Source organism: Photinus pyralis, unplaced genomic scaffold (assembly GCF_008802855.1).
Source record: "Photinus pyralis isolate 1611_PpyrPB1 unplaced genomic scaffold, Ppyr1.3 Ppyr1.4_LG1, whole genome shotgun sequence".
Lineage (NCBI taxonomy): Eukaryota > Metazoa > Arthropoda > Insecta > Coleoptera > Lampyridae > Photinus > Photinus pyralis.
Window position 1 is genome coordinate 7,054,818 of NW_022170249.1, and position 19,542 is coordinate 7,074,359.

General features: G+C 34.6%; 1 protein-coding gene across 22 annotated transcripts; it reads right to left on the minus strand.

The window, feature by feature from the left end:
- Positions 1 to 3,127: 3,127 nt before the first annotated feature.
- LOC116181792 (cytoplasmic dynein 1 intermediate chain) lies at positions 3,128 to 17,274 on the minus strand. Of its 22 annotated transcripts, XM_031502228.1 has the most exons (13): positions 17,115 to 17,274; positions 16,568 to 16,868; positions 16,383 to 16,513; positions 9,551 to 9,580; positions 9,254 to 9,286; positions 7,756 to 7,776; positions 6,971 to 7,018; positions 5,628 to 5,804; positions 4,951 to 5,104; positions 4,530 to 4,902; positions 4,088 to 4,480; positions 3,776 to 4,042; positions 3,128 to 3,724 (listed from the first exon to the last, which is right to left on the minus strand). In XM_031502228.1, the coding sequence occupies exons 2-13, from the start codon at positions 16,861 to 16,863 to the stop codon at positions 3,566 to 3,568; spliced, it is 2,082 nt and encodes a 693-aa protein (XP_031358088.1). In that variant the 5' UTR covers positions 16,864 to 16,868; positions 17,115 to 17,274; the 3' UTR covers positions 3,128 to 3,565. The 22 variants fall into 22 exon arrangements, with proteins under 22 accessions (XP_031358088.1, XP_031358112.1, XP_031358104.1 ...); XM_031502252.1 differs by lacking the exon at positions 9,551 to 9,580; XM_031502244.1 differs by lacking the exon at positions 9,551 to 9,580 and having other exon boundaries at positions 5,628 to 5,780; positions 9,254 to 9,316.
- Between the last annotated feature and the right edge of the window lie 2,268 nt (positions 17,275 to 19,542).

Below are 19,542 nucleotides of genomic sequence, written 5' to 3' on the forward strand. Positions count from 1 at the left end.
GTGAATTTTGAATCGATTCGATTCAACTTTTGGCATTGCGTATTATATGGCTAAATCTATGCCCATATTGAATTTCATGCAATTCAGTTCATAACTAACGGAGATGTAAAAGCGATCGAACATTTCTAAACAAAGTTATCGTTCACACGGACAGATAGATGGACAGACAGACAAAGGAACAGACGGAGAGACCAACCGGCAGGCGACAGATAGCAATGCAAAATTATAAACGATCTCTAGGATCGTTAATAAACGGCAAAAGGGTAAAATTATGGAACATGTAAAAAACGGTTTTTTGTTTTTTTTACAATAACTTTTTTTGTAAGCGGTACAGAAAAAATTCCTTCCTTGGTACAAGACTCGACACCATAACGAACCAAATAGCAAAAAAAGTAGAACAATAGCTCTTAAGATAAAGAACTAGTAGCGTCGCAAAGTTAGCGGATGGACGGACGGACGGATAAAGACACGACCTTAGACGAAACACTATTTTATATTTTAATAGACCTATTTGCAATGAGAAAAACTCATTATTAAATGAGAAAAATACCATAAACAAATAAAAAAATTAGTTAAGACCAAATTAAATAATAAAATGCAGCACGAGTTCCTTTGATTTCTTTAGAGTTCCCTTGATTTCCTCGGAGTTCCTGTGATTTCCTTGGAATTCCTCCTGAATACACATGGAATTCCTTGGAATTCTTAGCTTTCCTAGGAGTTCCTCCGGAATTCCTATGATTTCTCATAGATTTCCTCAAACGTGTACACTGATTTCCCATCGCGGTTTACCCCTCGCTGTCAGATTGCAATGGCAACTCGGTCTGAAAAGACTGTTCGGGCGTCGGACCCCGAGGGCCTTGAAAATCCTAGGGTTGAATATAGTGTACACTATTTAGCTAGACCTTTCACTGCCAACACGAGTCAACCACCCGAAATTTGTGACGTAGAAGTGCATGTAAACAAACAACATTGGAAATGGTTGCCTAAAAAAGTAGTATAATAAGTCAAAAGTACCCTAAGTAATATTTGTGTAATTAATCGCGGGGACAGAGGGGGGGGGGCGCATGCTCAGTTAGCTGTTAGCCTGTTACACTGCGTCCTTCTCTTTTAGATTTATTTTTTCTTGCTTTACACGTGGAATGAAAACAATAAAAAATGATTTTTTTCTTAAAACTTTAACACCCTGCATCTCAAAAGTTCAGACGTTTTGAACACCCTGTATCTATCCTTATTTTTGTTTAGCTTTATGCAAGTGAAAATTAATGAACTTTTAAATGTTAAAATGTTTACTCATTTGAATGAACTTCTGCAGTGTGGGCAGGAAGTGACAAGGGGAAGATTGGTGAGGATACACCACTACTTGTATAGGTTACATAGGGCGAGTTTTTTCCCCCTTAAACTTGGATATAAGATATAATTAACAGGGGAAACAATTGCAATTTCAGAAACCAAATTTAATTTGTTTGTTTTTTTTTGGGAAAAATTTAAAGGCCTGTAAAAACAACTTTTCCGATATCAATCTTTTGAAAAATGCAGACGTTATGTTTGGCTTCAGCACCTATAATAACAATGGGCCATCCTGTATGTGGAATTTCATTTATTTTTAAGGGTAGATGTTGTCGTTAATTTGAGATGGAATGCAATTTCGATCATATTTTAAGTCAATGTGATTTTGTTTAAGAATTATTTAATGTTGTTAATTCATTGTTTAACTAATCGCTTGTATTTTGTTTATTTGATTGTAAAGAACTTACGTGTTAAAAGATCATTCTTTTGTAAAATGTTACCTCTGGTCAGTGCGATAAATTTCGATATTCGCTAATTAATTTGAAGAGAGAGACTTAAGTCGCGATAAAACTTTTTTCCATCATCAGAGCCAATTGTACATCTGTAATTCAAAGTCGGTGTCATCTAAATCGAAATTTCAGTGCAAGTAAAGAAGGTAAGTTCCAAAAACAACATCAGTTAGTTTTTGGTTGTGCATTGTTTGTTGAAAATCACAGTTATATATGATCGGATATTTTTGATTATTAACACAAGTAGGTAATTAAGATTTCTATAAGTAATTTGTGATTCGATCGCTTATGCATGGTACTTTGTTTATAAGCCCTGTGGGCTCCTTATTTTTATTTATTTACTATTGATCTTGATCTTTTCTAATAGATTTGTTTCCTCTGTAAATATTTTATGTTGTTTAATCGAGCCCAAATTACGACCCAAGATATGAGTTTTCATGATACATTTTTTTGTTGGTATCTAGTTATGCTAGGCGTTTAAATAAAAATGTTTCATATATTTCTTTGGAATTGTGGAGTTGATCAAGGCTGTCGAGTTTTCTCAGATTAATAATAAGTAAAGGCTTATAGATTTTTCGCAGTAGCGGACGCTGGACATGCACTGGAAAAATTATAATCATTTCGTGTGGGAGGTTTTTCGAGTACCTGTGTTTTGTTGAGCTATCTGGACAGGTGTTTATGGGGCTGGTTTGGTATCCAGTTGCCATTGCACATAGCAATATGTAAAGGAAAGTTATAGATAATTACAGGGGCAGTCTGCTTCATTAATCATTACGGCCTACCAGCATATTGGGCCCCTGCCATTTACATAACAGAAAGAAACTTTAGTCTTTATTTCTTTCAACTTTTCACAATTTACATTGACATACAAGGCAAAGAATTAGTAGCATCAAACCAGTGCATAGTTAGTTTCTCATAAACGATATTGATATATAATGGCCCAAACAGTTCCCAGTTGACAAATGCTATAATTTCAGGTGGTCGAGACCTTCAGATTACAGACTTATCAGAATGTTCATACTATTAACTTACGATTAATATTAGTATAACATCCAGTCAATCGAGTGTTTAAGTAAAGTGGAACCCTAAAGAACATCCCATAGTAAAAAGAAGTGGAATTGTGTATAATGTGAATGAACATTCGATTGCCTTGGTAAGACTGGAAAGGAATTATGAAATGAAATAACATGCCCGCTGCTGTTACTCCTAAAAAGGCACCACATTTCTCCATTATGAAAAAGCGGTATGTAATATGCGATATATTATGCATGCTTTCTCAAAAAATCAAAGAAACATCCAAGCATGTGTGCAAAATAGAAATAAAAAATATGTTTAAATAAGTAAAAAAATTTAATTAAATACCATATAACAAAACAATAAATTAGCTATGTACATGCCAATCTGTGCAAAAAAGGTAAAAAATAAAGTGACAATGCTTTGAGAGTATTCACGCGAACCCTGAATGAAGAACTTTTCGAAACGTTTATTTCAGCATAAAACCAAATTTGTTTTATTTAGCACTGGAGTTACGCATAACTGAGACAAAGAATTATTACAACCTAATCCATATATACATAATATATAGACGAGGAATCACAACTGCTAAATATTATAATGTAGTATTAGTACAGCTGCAAATTATCTAATTACTTAACAAATAGTGAACATTGGCTTCATAAATAAATATTCTTCTTCTTTTAATTACAAAGATGAATATTACAGATCATCTTCATTTAATAATGAAATTCACAGCAAATATTAATTTCTATTTATCGTAGCGGTAATGATAATGAACTCATACTTGATAATGGAGGACTTGTAACTGAAAGATTTAATTTTTCTAATTCTTCATCCACTTGACTATTCCGTAGCTCTTGTATGGTATACAAAAACTTATTCCATTCATCATGTCGAGGATGAGCGAAGTTCTATAAATTTGCATGAAAATAATGCATACACAATGTTGGGAGAAATCTTACCTCTGCAACGTCATACACCCAAATTTTCCCCTGATTATCCCCAACAGTAACGTGCAATCCAGATGGCGTCCAAGATACTTTATTCAAACCTGGATTTGCATCGACGTATATACTGGCTGCAGGAACTTCTGTATCTTGATTAAGATTCCATAAGTCCAATCGCCCGCCGCAATCCACAGACGCAAACAAGGCGGGATGAGTTGGTGACCAAGCGACATCCAATACATAATCACTATTATCCTCAAAGGAATATATTGGCTTGGCATCCTAAATACAAAAATAAGATTATGCTATTTTATTGAAACAAAACACCTTCAAACTCCACAATTTCATGCTCCAATCGATTGCAGAAGTCAAAAATAGATGAGAGAAATCGATGCCACCTTGGACAGCATTTACACTAATACCAGTAATTGGCCCTTGATGCCCATCGTACGTATCTACAATTCCAGCTTTTGCTCCATGTCGACATGCAGAATAAGCGGCGCCTTCTTCACTACCGACAACAAAATTATTTACATCGGAATGTGGAAAATCTAAACAGGTTACGGCAACAGCCTTCCCTTGCATCCTATGTAATTCTAAAGTCTCTTGTGGCTGACTTAACATATCTAAAGACCATGAACATAATCGCCCATCTGTCGATATACTAATGAGGTTATGTGCATTCTGTGTGCCGACTACGTTAACACAGTAAACGGGGTGCTGGAAAATCATTACTATAGTCAGTTTAACAATAAGAAGGTGTACGCACTGTATGCGCAGTTGCCGATAAGGGGGTTCGTTGAATGGGCGTTCTTTTTTGTACACGATTATCCCACAGCACAATCTGCCCGGAATAAGTACCTCCTAATATTAAATTTGGGTGAAACCTCGCAAATGTTGCTGACATTACACCGCTTTGACAATGGAAAATAAACTCGGGAGTGGTCTTCTTAAATTTAGTGTTCCAAATTAAAGCCACACCATCTGGATCATTTGGAGACTCTTCGTTGTTGTTATATGACGCTAAAAGTAATTCTGGGTACTGCGGGCACCAATCTAACGAAGTAACACAACGATTTTTTGACCATCTCTCATCGTAGAACCATCGATTTAATGCAATTCGTTGATGAGATTTTTCGTCACTAATGTAAAACATTAAATTGTGCGTAAGCCAACATTTTATAACTTACAGTCCATCTTCGCCAGAACCGCCTATGTAATCAGTATAAATATCGACAGTTTCACCTAAAGCACGCTCGACAATTTTTCCAGCACGATCCACAAACCGTTGAAAGTCTTCTGATAAAATAATCATCTGCTTTTCCTCTTCACTCAGCTCTCGAACTGTAAATTTTGAGTGGAATCACAGGTGTCATTTTGAGGTGGATGGGTTGTGACCATAACCCCGACCAATGTAACTTCACTTTAATAAATGTCAACCGGAAGTTCGTTAAACATGAAAACATCACGTTTTATTATGACTTGCTAAGGCGCGCGACCCGCACACGAAAATCAGAGCAATGTATGAAGCCATTGATACTGGTCAATAAACATTTAAACTGTAGTGTTTAATTTAGGGGTGTACACTACCCTACATACTTTTTTATCATTTACATTTTACATCATGTACCCAAATAATTAATTTTAGCTACCGAGATAAGTACATTAAAAAATGTTTAAAGAAATTCGCGCCGTATCAGTGCCAAGTCCGAAAAAAAGTGTTGTCTGTGAGGTGGAGTGCGATGCATCGCCCCTGAGAAGGCAACTCATTTGAGTTGCAGAAAAATTTTAATGAATCAAGAATTTTGATCATAATTTGAGGTTGCGGATATGGTCATTGTGGTCTAAATGTGAGGTGGACTCTTACTTTCTTTAACTTCATGTTTTGCTTGTTCCTGCTCCACGGCCGTGACGGCGGGTTGAACTTCTTTAACTTGCGGGAGACCATGTGGAAGAATTCCCGGAGGCAGCTTACTTCCAAATCCACCAAGATGCGGAAGACTGCCCTCTTCGTCTTCACCTTGCCCGTCGTCATATGTCAAAACTGTGGTAAATAAGCTGCCCACTCTTTTTATCAATCACACTAACTTTCATACTATATCTAGCTCTAAGGTTACTCTCGGAACTGAAGCACAGTACAGTTCAAATATCTGAATGTTAATTTTAATCACACATTGTTAGTAACTCGAATAGTAATGACATTCAAATATTTGTCAATGCAAATAATAGCAATATATTTACAAAAACTAATTTACAATTCTGGTGAATGGTTGGAAACAGGGAAACAAAGTAAAAAAGAATTTATCTAATGGAAACAATGTTCTACCTGGATAATACACATTTGTTCATATAAAGAAGTGACAAATCTATCCCAAAAATGATTTATTATTATTATTATTATAGATATTATGATTATTTCAAACATGAATCAGATAATGATGATATAGGAAAATAGCAAGTCAAATTAATAGAATGAAATGTACAGAAATTGCCATTTAATGTAAACCTTTAAACCACATTTATGTTCCGTCATCGTAGTGATGTAAAATAAATTACGCCCAGACTTCTACTCATGTGATTATCCATGGTAGAACTAAAAACATGACGATATGTACTGTTTACATTGTGAAGGTACATCTCATCAAACAAGCAGTATTTTATTATTGCTATTATTTGTTATTAATTGAAGTGTAAGTCAAGAATACATTTACTCATCCATCACTATCAAGGGAAAAGCATTAACAGTACACTTCAATTAAAAAATTAGGGAGTTAAACACATAGTTGCATAAAGCATGAAGGAATTGTCACACAAGGTATGGATATTGTAGAGGAAATATTCATTGCATACTATAATATAACATGTAAACATTATCATCTTTCTATATATCAGTGCTATACAAAGATCTGCAGTGATACAATCAAGAAATGACCAAGCTAGATGTGTCCTCATTCCACTAAAACTACTCCTTTAAAAATGCATATAGCGGAAGCATTCCATAAACTTATCATCCAATAGCGTTCCCACTTTAGTAACAAAATGAAGTTAAACTACCAAGAAATGCATTTAGATACCAGGTTTATAACAAAAAATCTAAAATCCATGATTAGGTTACGAAAATTAATGTTTACACAAGCAAGCACATTAGATGATGTATAATAAATACCATTTGCGTTTATTAAGACAGAGCGAGACGGAAAAGCCACCTACCTGTGAACTCGTCCTCCCACTCTAAACCCGGATTTAGATTGTACTCGTCTTGAGGGGAAAGAAACATGTATCAGTAGGGATTGGATTATTAGAATAAAATTTAGGTTGTCGTATTGGCTGCACTAAGAATTTTGAAAAATTGCTAATTAAATAAGTACCATTCATTATCTTGCATTAAATATTATGCAGGTATATCAAATCAAACAACCGATAGAAATAAAGCAAAAAAAGTTAATGCAAGAGGGAATGGATTTACCTCAGCTATTTATTAGTGACAAAGCGTGCTGTTAAAAAGCAAATTTAGTAAACATACATAAAATACAAGCAAATAATACCTCCCGTCCCAAAAACTTGTATAGCAATCATACTCGGTGTATTACAGAATACGAAGAATTCCATTCGCACTGAATGTTGCAATTAAAAGAAATTACACCTTAACATTAGAATTAAATTAAATGAATTTATACAAATTTAAGAGTGAAATTTCTTTTAAAACACATCCAAACATTCACAACCCTCTTAGTAAAATGCTGAAATGCTCTTACAGTTACAAAAATATATGACGTAAACTTCGAACGCGATCCTGTGCAACCAACAAAAAGCATTTTGTGTTATTTTCCATCATTCAAATTGCTGTTATAAAATCCAAACAAAGAGGAGGGAGTAAATGAAACTATTAATCATTCAAACACAAAAGTAAAACAGGATTATAACAAAATCGGAAGAGAGGAAGGTCCTAATTGAAATGCAGAAAGCAAAATAAAGTAGGTAAAATCATAACTTACCGTAATAATCAGTTGCATGAGCTGGGAAAGGAAAGGAATAATTAATTATTTGATCACCTAAAGAAACCCCTCCTACCAATTGTATTCAAATCAAATTATCTCAATCAATTCTACCACATACTTACAAGGTGTAAATTATAATTGTCTATGATAATGAAAGGAAACCTACACTTGTTTATTTTTTAACCAATTATGTGGCTTATCTTAAAATCAAGTTTTGAGAATAAACAAAAATTCTAAATGGATCCACTTTTGTCAAAAATATACAAACGCCTATGACATATCCTATGTTGAGTTTGACAGTTTATTCAACTGACACACAGGTCACATATCTTAATACATATTTTTTCAATAAGGGGAAAATATTGCTGTTATTATTCTTAGTAGGTAGACGCCATAAACAAATTCCATTAACTTTATAAAATCAAACATAGATCTGTGAGAACTTTGAATACTCTACAAGTCCACATGGAGCATATTAATAATAATAATTCAAAATGGCTTGGGTGACTTTCAACAGAAAAATAGTATTATTATTGCCATATGTATGGAATAAGTTCATTTTTAGCGTTATTATGCATTATCGCAGCACTCCCTTGAAAACTTTAAATTAAAAGAAGGGACCGTGCGGCATCTTTTGTGTATACAGTTTTTTAAATTTGGTAAAAAAATTAATTTTGGTACTGTCACCATCACAAAACTCTTCGTATGATGAAACAAAGAATATCACATGCATTTTCTCATTGCCAAAATGTCATATGACGGCGTAGTAGACGTATAGCCATACCCTTTCTTGAAAAGCCTACAGAAAGTACTACTAACCTATGGCAAAAACCAACAAATCAATTCTCTTCATTAATATGCCCTTGTGGACATTATCCAGATACAACTTCAAGCACAAATGTTACTGAAAATTGACATAAATCTTGATAAAAAGTATTTTATGTCCGAAACCAAAACAAGTAAAGTGACATAGGACTAGCCTGCAAAATATATACACAAAAAGGTTTTAATTTCCATAACAGCAATTTGTTGTGTATTCTCACAATTGATTTTAATGCCACAAATATTAACAAAGAGCATGTGTATACTTAAAAAAAAAACAATACAACGGCATGGCCAAAATTAGAATAATTTAAATAATTCACTACAAATTAAAGAGGTATTTGTAAACGCAACACAAAATGGTGTGCTGCGTTACATTTACATGCAAAATTTCATTTACTAGAAATAGCAACACAAAAGTTACTTAGTGATAGAGCGCCATATAGAAAGTTCAGCTGAAGCAACTCCATGAAAGTTGAGAAATGTAGTGCAGTATACAAAGAAGATATAGTTTTACTTTTCAGTTTAAACAATATTGGAAGACTTTGTGGTCCCTCCCACCTGCCTTTTCACATAAATAGCGTAGCATTCTAGTAACTTACAAATATCACACACAATATCTAGAAAACAAGAATCGTGCAGATAAAAGTTTGTAGAAAAATATGTACAATACCTTTGCGAGGCCTCCACCAGTCCTCCATGTAGCCTTTAAGTGGGGAAGAAGATGAAGAAGATCCTTGTTAGCATCACATATAATGACATGTCATTCTATTAAGACCTATGAGCTCTTTAAAAGAAAAACAAGATGTTTTTACAACTCTCAGTAGCTAAGAAGCGAATAAATTAAAAACACTGTTTTTCCATCGAGCTCAAAAAATGTTAGCCGCAAAAAAAGGCCATCTAAAAGCGGAAATTAAAACCCCGAGATGAAATGAAAAACAATTTAAGGATACAACAGAGTAGTACTCACACTTTCTCCAAGTAGAGTATGGTAAAATCTCTGGCAGCAGAAAATATAAACATTTTTGTTTAAGAAAATATTACTACTCATATGTACTTTTGTTGTCTTGTATATGTATTTGTGTGTATGTGTGAAATATTTACATAAAAAGTACTAAAATTAATACTATCCTTATCTAACCCAAAGCAAACATTTATTAGAGAATCATTTTTCTGTTGTAAGAAACTTCAAAGTTTGCATAATTCTCTTGCTCTTATTAGAACTTGTACTAATTGTGTCTAAAGACATGGTTATTTCATCAATGGTACAATATTATTAGTACGAGGGTTGTCCAGAAAGTAACAGACATTTTGGAATAAAAAATTTTAAACTTGTTAAGAAAATCTATTATTGTATACATTTGGGGGCTACACTCTTGGGCTATTGATCAACACAAGCGCCATTCAAATTGAGGCACTTATCATAGCGTGGCACAAGTGTTTTGATTCCAACTTTTATAAATTCGCCGCCTGAGACTTTAAACACTGGTTATCGCAGCTTGAAGTTTGGCATCACTGTCCATGTGTTGCGCCAGGTCTTCATGGCTGGAAGTTTTGTTGTTCGACGACAACGCCCACCCGTACACAGTCAACCATACTGGACAGTTCTTGGATGGGAGAAAGGATCACCCTCCATACAGCTCTGATCTAGCGCCAAGCGACTTCCACCTCTTTCCAGCGATAAAGACCTTGCTCGCAACGCAGCACATGGACAGTGATGCTGAACTTCAAGCCGGCGATAACCAGTGGTTAAAGTCTCAGGCGGCGGATTTATAAAAGTTCGAATCAAAACACTTGTACCGCGCTATGATAAGTGCCTGAATATGAATGGCGACTATGTTGAAAAATAGCCCAAGAGTGTAGCTTTCAAATGTATATAATAGAAGTTTCTTACACTTGATAATTTTTTATTTCAAAACGTCTGCTACCCTCGTAATACTCTACATACACATAATAAAAAATTATTTCTATAATAAACTAGCGGTCTCAGAACAGCTTACATAAATTTTTACAAACTCCATCAAAAAACACAGACTGAATTATTACACCATATCACTGCTGCAAATGATCCCTAAATTGTTTTTCCTACGGAAATAAAATAGAAAAAATGCCAATTAGCTACAACATTTAAACAAAGTTCATATAACTATCAATTGTGACATGGCATAACTTCTGAATCACAGTTGGGTTGAAAAAACTCGATACTTCGAGTCATATCGCATCAACAAAGGACTTTGCTCAATTGCACAATAGTATTTTATATTTGTGACGAAAAAAATATTGACATGAAAATAAAGACATTTGTAAAAAGAGTAGATTTAAACACCTTACAGCGTATTTTTCAAATAATGATTCTTATTTGATTTCTTAGGGTTAAAGAGTATGAACGCTTGGCATCAAATATGATGATCAGACTAAATAGATCGAGAGCACAGTGGAAAATAAACTGCTGGTTAAATTGTAAAGTAATAATTGCGGTCGAGGGAATATAAAAATGATATAGAAAGCATTGCCTCAGTATATCACATGAAATTTAGTCATCCACACATTTTTTTGTATCTATATCGGTTGATCCAGAGTTTTGAAGTAAACGCGCGCGAACGTGATTTTGGTAAGAAAACTCCATAACACTCCACTAGTGGAAGTGTGATAGACTATAAGCCTATATTTTCCGTTTCTCTTACATTGCATCGGCCATATACTGAAGAAGTAGTAATCCACATACCTCGTACTATTTTACACTGTGGGTGAAACACTGTGTATTGTCATTACTATGTAAAATACAGTAGATAGTGTATTTTAGGGAGCTTTAGTTAAATGTTTCTGGGAAAGTGAAATAGGTAGGTTTTTGAAAATGTCTACTTAGGAGTTACTCTCAAGGCTGAATCGATGAAAAATATTTTCAAAATGGTGGTACTTCCTCAAATACCGGAAGTAGCTAGTAAGTTCGTTATTTTAAATGGCAACGCCTATTTTTTTATTGCATTTTTGGATTCTACGTGAAATTTCACTTCTTTTGTTTGATACCCACATGTCGATATCTACAAATTATGGTTTTTAAGTTATTTTGACTTTACAAAAAAAATAGTGGATGCAGACGGTACTTTCAAAATTCATTACTAAAAATGAATTAATATATAGGGTGTTCCATTTAAACTAAACAAGTTGTTATCAACTCCCTGTATAACCAGAAGGACCTATACTCTAAAATTTATCATCTCAAATAAAATGTGCCTGACGAATTGTTTGTGGTTGACTTGTAATCTGTCAGTATTTGTACTGATTCGTTAGCAAGCAGCTGAAATGAGTCAAGTTTAAACAGGAAATTTTCTTGTACCAAAAGAACAGATAATACAAACCGCTACGCAGTCATTTCTTTTGTAAAAATAGTGGTTTGGAGAGTTTAAAGCGTGTGCCCTAGAAACGTGTGTGTGTGTCTTGTATTAAGAAATCATAGATAAGCAAGACCCCAAATAACATACCAGTAGTGTGGAGTTAGGAAAGATAATGAAATATTGCGTTTCGCAACCCAAATTCAAATTACTCTTAATTTTATAAAGACACGTCGATAACAATGACAAAAGAAATCATACTTTAATGAACCGATTTTGATATGTTATTCAGAGTTGAAATAAAAGTAACTTTTAACTAAATAGTGCAGCCAATGTGTAGCAACCAAAAAATAACAAACATAAAAAAATGTAAGTTTCCTTCCCAATTGTAGATATGTTAGTGGTACGGTTAACTTTTGTTACTTATCTGCGGTGGGAGTGTAAATTAAAAATTTTAATTGATCTACTTCCTCATAGTTTGAGATATGTAATCATCCAACTTTACTAACGAATCTTGTGTTAAAATATAATATGCAATCCATGAGTTTTTATCAAATTGTGTATTACTGCAATATCCACTCACAACATTAATAAATAAACGTGACTGTAAAATTACTACAGCATTATCGAAAATTTGAGAATTTCTTAATAATTCTGTTTGCACTCGTAATAGGTTTAGAATCCTAGATGAAATAAAATATGCGCCAAAATTTAAATATTCCGAAATTCAATTTCAGGCTAATATTTTAGAAGCACCCACATTCATTAGAGAATAGTTACTTTTCATTTACGCCCACTGCCAACTCGATAGGTTTCTGACCAGCTCTTTTTGTATCCATAATAATTCTATACTTTTATTCACACTAAAGTTTAGTATGTATGTCTAAAACTAAATCATAAGACCAATAATGAACTCTAAGTGTGAATCGCCCTATAGGTGAAAAACATCTGTTTAGTTAAATTGGAAATAATCACAGCACAGTAAAAAAAACGAACCTCATTTTTTAATATTATGAATTTTCTTGCTAGTTCTACTTAACACACAAAATAAAATAATAAATTCCACTAAATGCGTGTGCACCCTGAGACTATGATTAAGGGGGACTGATAATATCCTTCAAGGGCAATGCTGCGCGTTGAAGCAAATTTTCATGTGGCGGCCATTTTCTTGTGTGCACAAAACTGTGATTACTTTTGGTTTACTCCATCAGCTGTTTGCATTTTTGCCGTGCGAGACCAGTGGCATACCTCCATTGTACTTATTGTATAATATTATAATGAACAGAAAAGATATGCATAATTTTATAACCCAGCGGTTTATTTGTTGTGTTGTGTACAAAATGTCTTATTTTCCTAAAAAAATTGTTGGTTTGTGTGGTTGTCTCGGAATCACTGGGACAAAAAGCCACAGTCTTTCAAGCGAAGGTCTATGTCATAAACCTCATAAATCAAGAAAGGGACAAAAATAGATATTCTCACATTCAAACTGCACATTGCAGGCAACATAATGGCAGATGAACTGGTCAAACAAGGCGCCAGGCGGTAGTCAATAGGGCCGGAGCCCTTCTGTAGACTGCACACAAGCCACATAAAACAATTATAGATTGTGCACAACTCCTGTGCAGATAAAGCGCATTTTTTTTAACCGAAATAGCTTTTGTTTTGACATCACCAATGGATATATTTCTTGCAGACGTCTGAATCGCCCTTTGTGAGTACCCTCTTCCTACAATCCATTCTTGAGGTATAATAAGGGAATATACGTGATCACAATAAGAGGTTGAGGAGGACTATGGTTGGTAGAAATGAATTCCTTTCGTTGAGACCTTTCATTAGAGTACCATGATGGTACCCCTCCCGCCCTCCCCCTCACCCCGTACTTTGATAAGAGGACAGAAAGAAGGACAGTAGTTGGTAGGAAACGGTTCCTTTCATTGTGTCGTTTAATTAGAATACCCCCCCCCCCTCCCCGGCCCACTGATCTCGAAAGAGTCGCACGGGAAAGTTATTGTTTGTACAAACTAATTTATTTTGATAAGACCTTTCATTAGAATACCATGAAGGGTAGAACATGTGTTTACCCCCCCCCAAATTTTCTAAAGTTTAACTTGGCACCACTAAAGGCATGAGTATGCAAAATCTGAGACAGAATCGTTGTCGTATGTAAAAGTTATGCGCGTTTTACTTTCACAAACAGCATCTCATTAAATAATTTGTGGAGGGGGCGCCCCCCTTTTAGACAGCAAAATTTGATGGCCAGGACCAGGACGACTGGCCAAATTATTGCAGACTTTGTGAACAGGCAAATGAAGGGGCAGAACACATTCTATGCAGATGCTGCCGGCCAAAGGCTAAATGGCCTTAGCGGGAGCAAGCTAAAACCGCACGAGATAAAGAAAGAGAAATATTCAAGAGAAAGGTCCAAAGAACATTTTAGCCAACTTTGAAGTTTTTTTTATATTTAGATTGACCGAGCTATCAGAAATGCTACATCGAGTATGTGTGCTATGTACAGGGTGAGACAACAATTGCGCGGAGTAACTTAAATGTCTTGAAGATAAAATTTTTCGATAGTGTATTATGATATTGATACTTAAGATTCATTCTCGTCCAGGGAATTTATAAAATTTCCCTGTTCGAGCCCATAATCTAAAAGTTGTCTTTTTCCAGCTGTGATGTATTGTGTCGATTCATTATTATTATGGTCGGTGTTTCTTGTGAGAACTCAGGTCTAGCCTGGTTAACTAATCGCACGGATTAAAATCAAGTAACGATTAGTGTCTGTGTCTGTGTCTGGTGAAGTTATGTATTATTATTATTATGGTCGGTGTTTCTTGTGAGAACTCAGGTCTAGCCTGGTTAACTAATCGCACGGATTAAAATCAAGTAACGATTAGTGTCTGTGTCTGTGTCTGGTGAAGTTATGTAGGGTCCTTAAAAAAAAAAAAAAAAAAAAAAAAAAAAAAAAAAAAAAAAAAAAATATCACACACGTACATTGGACATCTAGGGATAATGTAATTCGTACTTACCAACATACCTATTGATGGGCACAATAGCCAACGCTATCAGGAAAGAGGAAAACAAAACAAAAAAAATCATTATAATAATTCCTGTAATTTTATTAAATGGAGTTTATTGTGTAAGTGTTTCTTTGGCTTTGCGTTTGGGTTGAATACGAGTGGGTTGTGATAACGTGGTGTGTTTCTGTGAAGAAGGAGTTTTGTGTTTTTTAATTGTATTTATGGTGTTTCTTTGTTCCTGAGGTCGTATTTGTGAGGTTGCTTGGGTTTTTGGTGGAGATATTGCAGTATTTTGTGAGCCTGTGGTGCTGTTAAGGTTTTTGCGTTTCGGTTGTATACGAGTGGGTTGTTTCTGAGAAGAAGGAGTATTGTGTTTTTTAACTGTGCTAGGGCGTGTAACTTTATTGGATGGACCTGTCTTTGTAGTACATGTTGCGTTACTTGTGTTTATGGTGTTTCTTTGTTCTTGAGGTATTATTATTATTATTATTATTATTATACAGTGAGCGGATAAGATATGGAACAAATTCATTTCAAATTCAGGTGTCTGGTTTGAAAACAATGCTCGAACATGTCTACCATAATTTTTTCTTGCGCATTTTGCACTAAAGAGAAAATATACAGGGTGCGTCAAAAAGTAGATTTTGATACCATAGTTCATTTTTTAAATGGAACAGTATTTTTTTAAATCCATGTTCGAATTATTTTTATTGTAGAATTTGACTAAGAATTCAAAAATGGATTAAAAAAATCCTGTTCCATTTTAAGAATCAACTCAAAACCTACTTTTTGACACACATATATTTTCTCTTTAGAGCAAAAATTAATTCCAAAAGAAAAATTATGATACGCCTGATTTTCAAATGAATTTGTTCCATATTTTAGCCGCTGACTATATAATCCGAGATATAATCATAGTATCACATTAAGAAAATGCTCTTTAGCGCTTTCATTTTGAACGCTACACATGGGGTATGGCCTTTTTGGACAGCTCATCTACACACAATTTTTGTATTTAATATTTTTCACTGTGGTGCTTACTTATCAAGAAAAATGCAAATTTAAAAAGGTAGGTACCATAAATAGTTTAACTTTTCAATTCAACATTTCTGAAATGTATGTAAAACTATGGATATTACAATGATGTATCCCAGTCGTAAATGGGGATTTTTCAAATTTAAATTTCGGTCCATTCAGTATTGAGAAGTTTTTTTAAACCTCTCTAAAAATATAGAAGTGTTGAGGGGTGTTAATTTGAACTAATCACACTAAATGAGTTCTCAAAAAATGAGCTGCCATACGAAATTGGTACCTCATTTCTTCAACTTCAAATCTTTTACTAACTGTAGGTATTACGAGTGCACATAGAACTATTACAAAATTTCTCATTTGATAATGACACTAACTTCACAGTCACTAACGCACACAGGTACACACATAAACGCTTACCATCCCGTTCATGACCGCTGGTAGTTGTCTGAGTTTGTTTGGTATATGACACAGTTTCCTTCGGTGGAATACTTGTCGATTGCACAGCCACAACACTCAACTGAGGAGTTTTTCTTTTCCCCAAATAGACGCTGCAATATACGAATATGAGTGTAAATGCAATGACTAATAAAAAATACTCATACTTATTAACAAGACCGTTCGTTTGTAGAGAGGTGTCTGGGGTGTGATTGATACTATTATCTGGAGTTAACGAATTAGCACTAGACAAACTTGAGAGAATATCGGAAACCGGCGCAACACCTAGTGAACTTAACATCTCGTCCAATTCCTTTTGGTCGCCGGCGCCTCCCAGCATCCTACTCGTAGCCTCCTTGACATCTTTAAGCTCTTTCTCCTTCCGACGCCTGTCCTTCTCCTCACGGTAAGCTTGAAGTTTTGCTTTTTTACGTTCTAATTCGGCTTTACGATCAGACATCATCAGTTCTAAAAAACACAAGTCAAATCCCATGATTCATAAAAATCAATGCAGTCAACTTAAGACGCAAATTGCGGCGAAATTGGACTATTCCATACAGAAAATGTTAAGACTAATACATTATTGAAAGATAGAAATCCAAGCAAAAGTAATACAATGTATAAAGGAAGGAAACCAAATCCTTACAAGGAATAAGAAAAAACAGGTGTTTTATGAAAGGACATCATCGTGAGAGCTTAGAAAAAAGTGCCTACCTGTACAGACCTTAACACACTAATAATAAATACGCACTTAAACGCGGAATACCTTAACTAGCCGGTGAATCTAATTAATTAAATTCGAAACGCCCGACAACCACAGCCACCATTTCTGTACTTCATTAAATTGATGACGTAATTTTCCCATGCAAATCGCCACCATAGGAAACTACATCGAAGAATTCGTTAACTGGCGACATCTCTGTTTAAGTGAGGATTATATACAGGGTATAGAATTGGTTTACGCACCATAGGTCTGTGCCATATTTTTACTCGTAGGTGCCATAGCATTGTTTAAATTTAAGCAATGGCCATAGGTAAGTATTTCAATGGTAATTTCTTTATATTGAAATATTTTCTCCCCTAATTATTTTACAGTAAAGTTGTAAATAATTGTTGTTTGTAGATCATAAAATTCTGTGTAATAAACTTTTCTGTAGGTAATAAACTTTTTTAGTTTTTTATGCCATATTGGTCAGTGTATCGTGTATGCCGTTATGGCTCTTCTAAACTTTTAACATCCTCAACAACCATGAAGATGGTTAATCCATATCACCCTAAATTTTATCCAAACCCCTTCAGGTGTTTTTAGCGCATTTTTTAAGAATTTAAAAAAAATGTGCTATTGTTTGCATTTTGTCCGTCCGGACCCACTTCTGCCGTTTCGAACTACTTCTAGGGGAATGCCTAGAGTCCTGGAATTTTTTGCAGTAGGTAGCCTATACCTTGAAGGTGTGCCAGACGGCCATCAAATTTCGGTGTCTAAAAGAGGGACCCCCACGAATTATTTCCCGATGCTGTTTTTGAAAGTAAAACGTGCATAACTTTTACGTATGACAACCAATTGGTCTCAGATTTTGCATACGCATGGCTTTAGTGGTGCCAAGTTATACTTTAGAAAATGGGGGGGGGGGGCACATGTACTACCCTTCATGGTATTCTAATGAAAGGTCTCATCGAAATAAATTGGTTTGTACAAACTATGCGACTCTTTTTCGAGATCCGTGAGCGACGGGGCCTTGGGAGGGTTAAAAATTGATTTTATCTCTCATTGTATTCTAATTAAAGGTCTCAACGAAAGGAACCGTTTTCTACCAACTACTGCCCTTCTTTCTGTCCTCTTATCAAAGTACGGGATGTAGGGGAGGAACTAGTTTTATACTTCATGGTACTCTAATGAAAGATCTCAACGAAAGGAATTAATTTCTACCAACCATAGCCCTCCTCCTTGACCTCTTATCGTGTATATTCCCTTATACCTCAAGAAAGGACTGTCGGAAGAGAACACTCACAAAGGGCGATTCAGACGTCTGCAAGAAATATATTCATTGGTGATGTCAAAACAAAAGCTATTTCGGTTAAAAAAAATGTGCTTTATCTGCACAAGAGTTGTGCACAATTTATACTTGTTTAGTTATCATGTTCACCAAAAACGAACCACATACGCACCCACACACACGTCAAGTCAAAAAGCAGTTTTTTGGAGTCTGTGGAGTTCAAAACGTCCATCAAACGCAATCAAAAAACATATCACAAATGTATCATATTTACAATACTTTCCTTTATACATATGATACTGTCATTTTTCTGTAGCCAGCTCTCCTACTATTAGATCAAAGTTTTAATGAAAAGGCAATACAATTTATGTCAAAAGAATTACTTTATTAATTTGGAAAATAACTTTATCTTAAAAGCAAAAAAAGGCATAACTTGTTAATGATAAACAGAGAAAAACAAACTAAATTAGAGAGCAGTAAAACTAAATTTCAAATGCAGTTAATACTTAGGTGTATTACAAAACGTTCATAACTTTTATAACAGCATATTTGAACATTTTACATAAAACGTTATAATTATACTATTATTTGAAAGGGAAGATTAAAATAAATTTATTTCTCCCCAAAACGAATGACCTGTACACTTAACTGTATAAAAGGAGGATCTACACAATATTTTCAACACCTGTCTATATAACCATAAAACTTCTACAAATCTATTATTAGTTATTCATCTATAAGCACCATGTAATTTCATAAGCTAATAGTTGTTAGTATCTAATTCTGGCAAAGCAGGCTTCTGGGATATAACAATGTTGCCAACGATGCTTATTCCAGACGGGCCTATAAACATTCAACAATCCATTCCTTTCCACGTAAAAATAAAGTTTGCTTAACAAATTAAATTAGGACGGAAATTTGTCCAGAGTAATTTACATGGAAAAATCATTTTTATAGCAACATAACAGTAAACTGTAGAATAATGTGAGTTTGATATAAGTAATCTACAAAATCGACAAACTACACTTTAATTCACAACACAACACAAATTGCAGCATTGTACATAGAAAGGGTTTCAGTTTTACGATGCACACCCACACAGAAACAGGAATTGGTGTAGTAAACAATTTTGACAGTTCAAAAAAGAT

Excerpts from the sequence above, each read along its gene's own strand:
- LOC116181792 (XM_031502222.1), bottom strand. The coding sequence starts at position 16,863 with ATGATGTCTGATCGTAAAGCCGAATTAGAACGTAAAAAAGCAAAACTT. Across the intron at positions 4,481-4,529 it reads TATCGGCAACTGCGCATACA|CACCCCGTTTACTGTGTTAA; the intron begins GTGCGTACACCT and ends ATGATTTTCCAG. Across the intron at positions 3,725-3,775 it reads GGGTGTATGACGTTGCAGAG|AACTTCGCTCATCCTCGACA; the intron begins GTAAGATTTCTC and ends GCAAATTTATAG.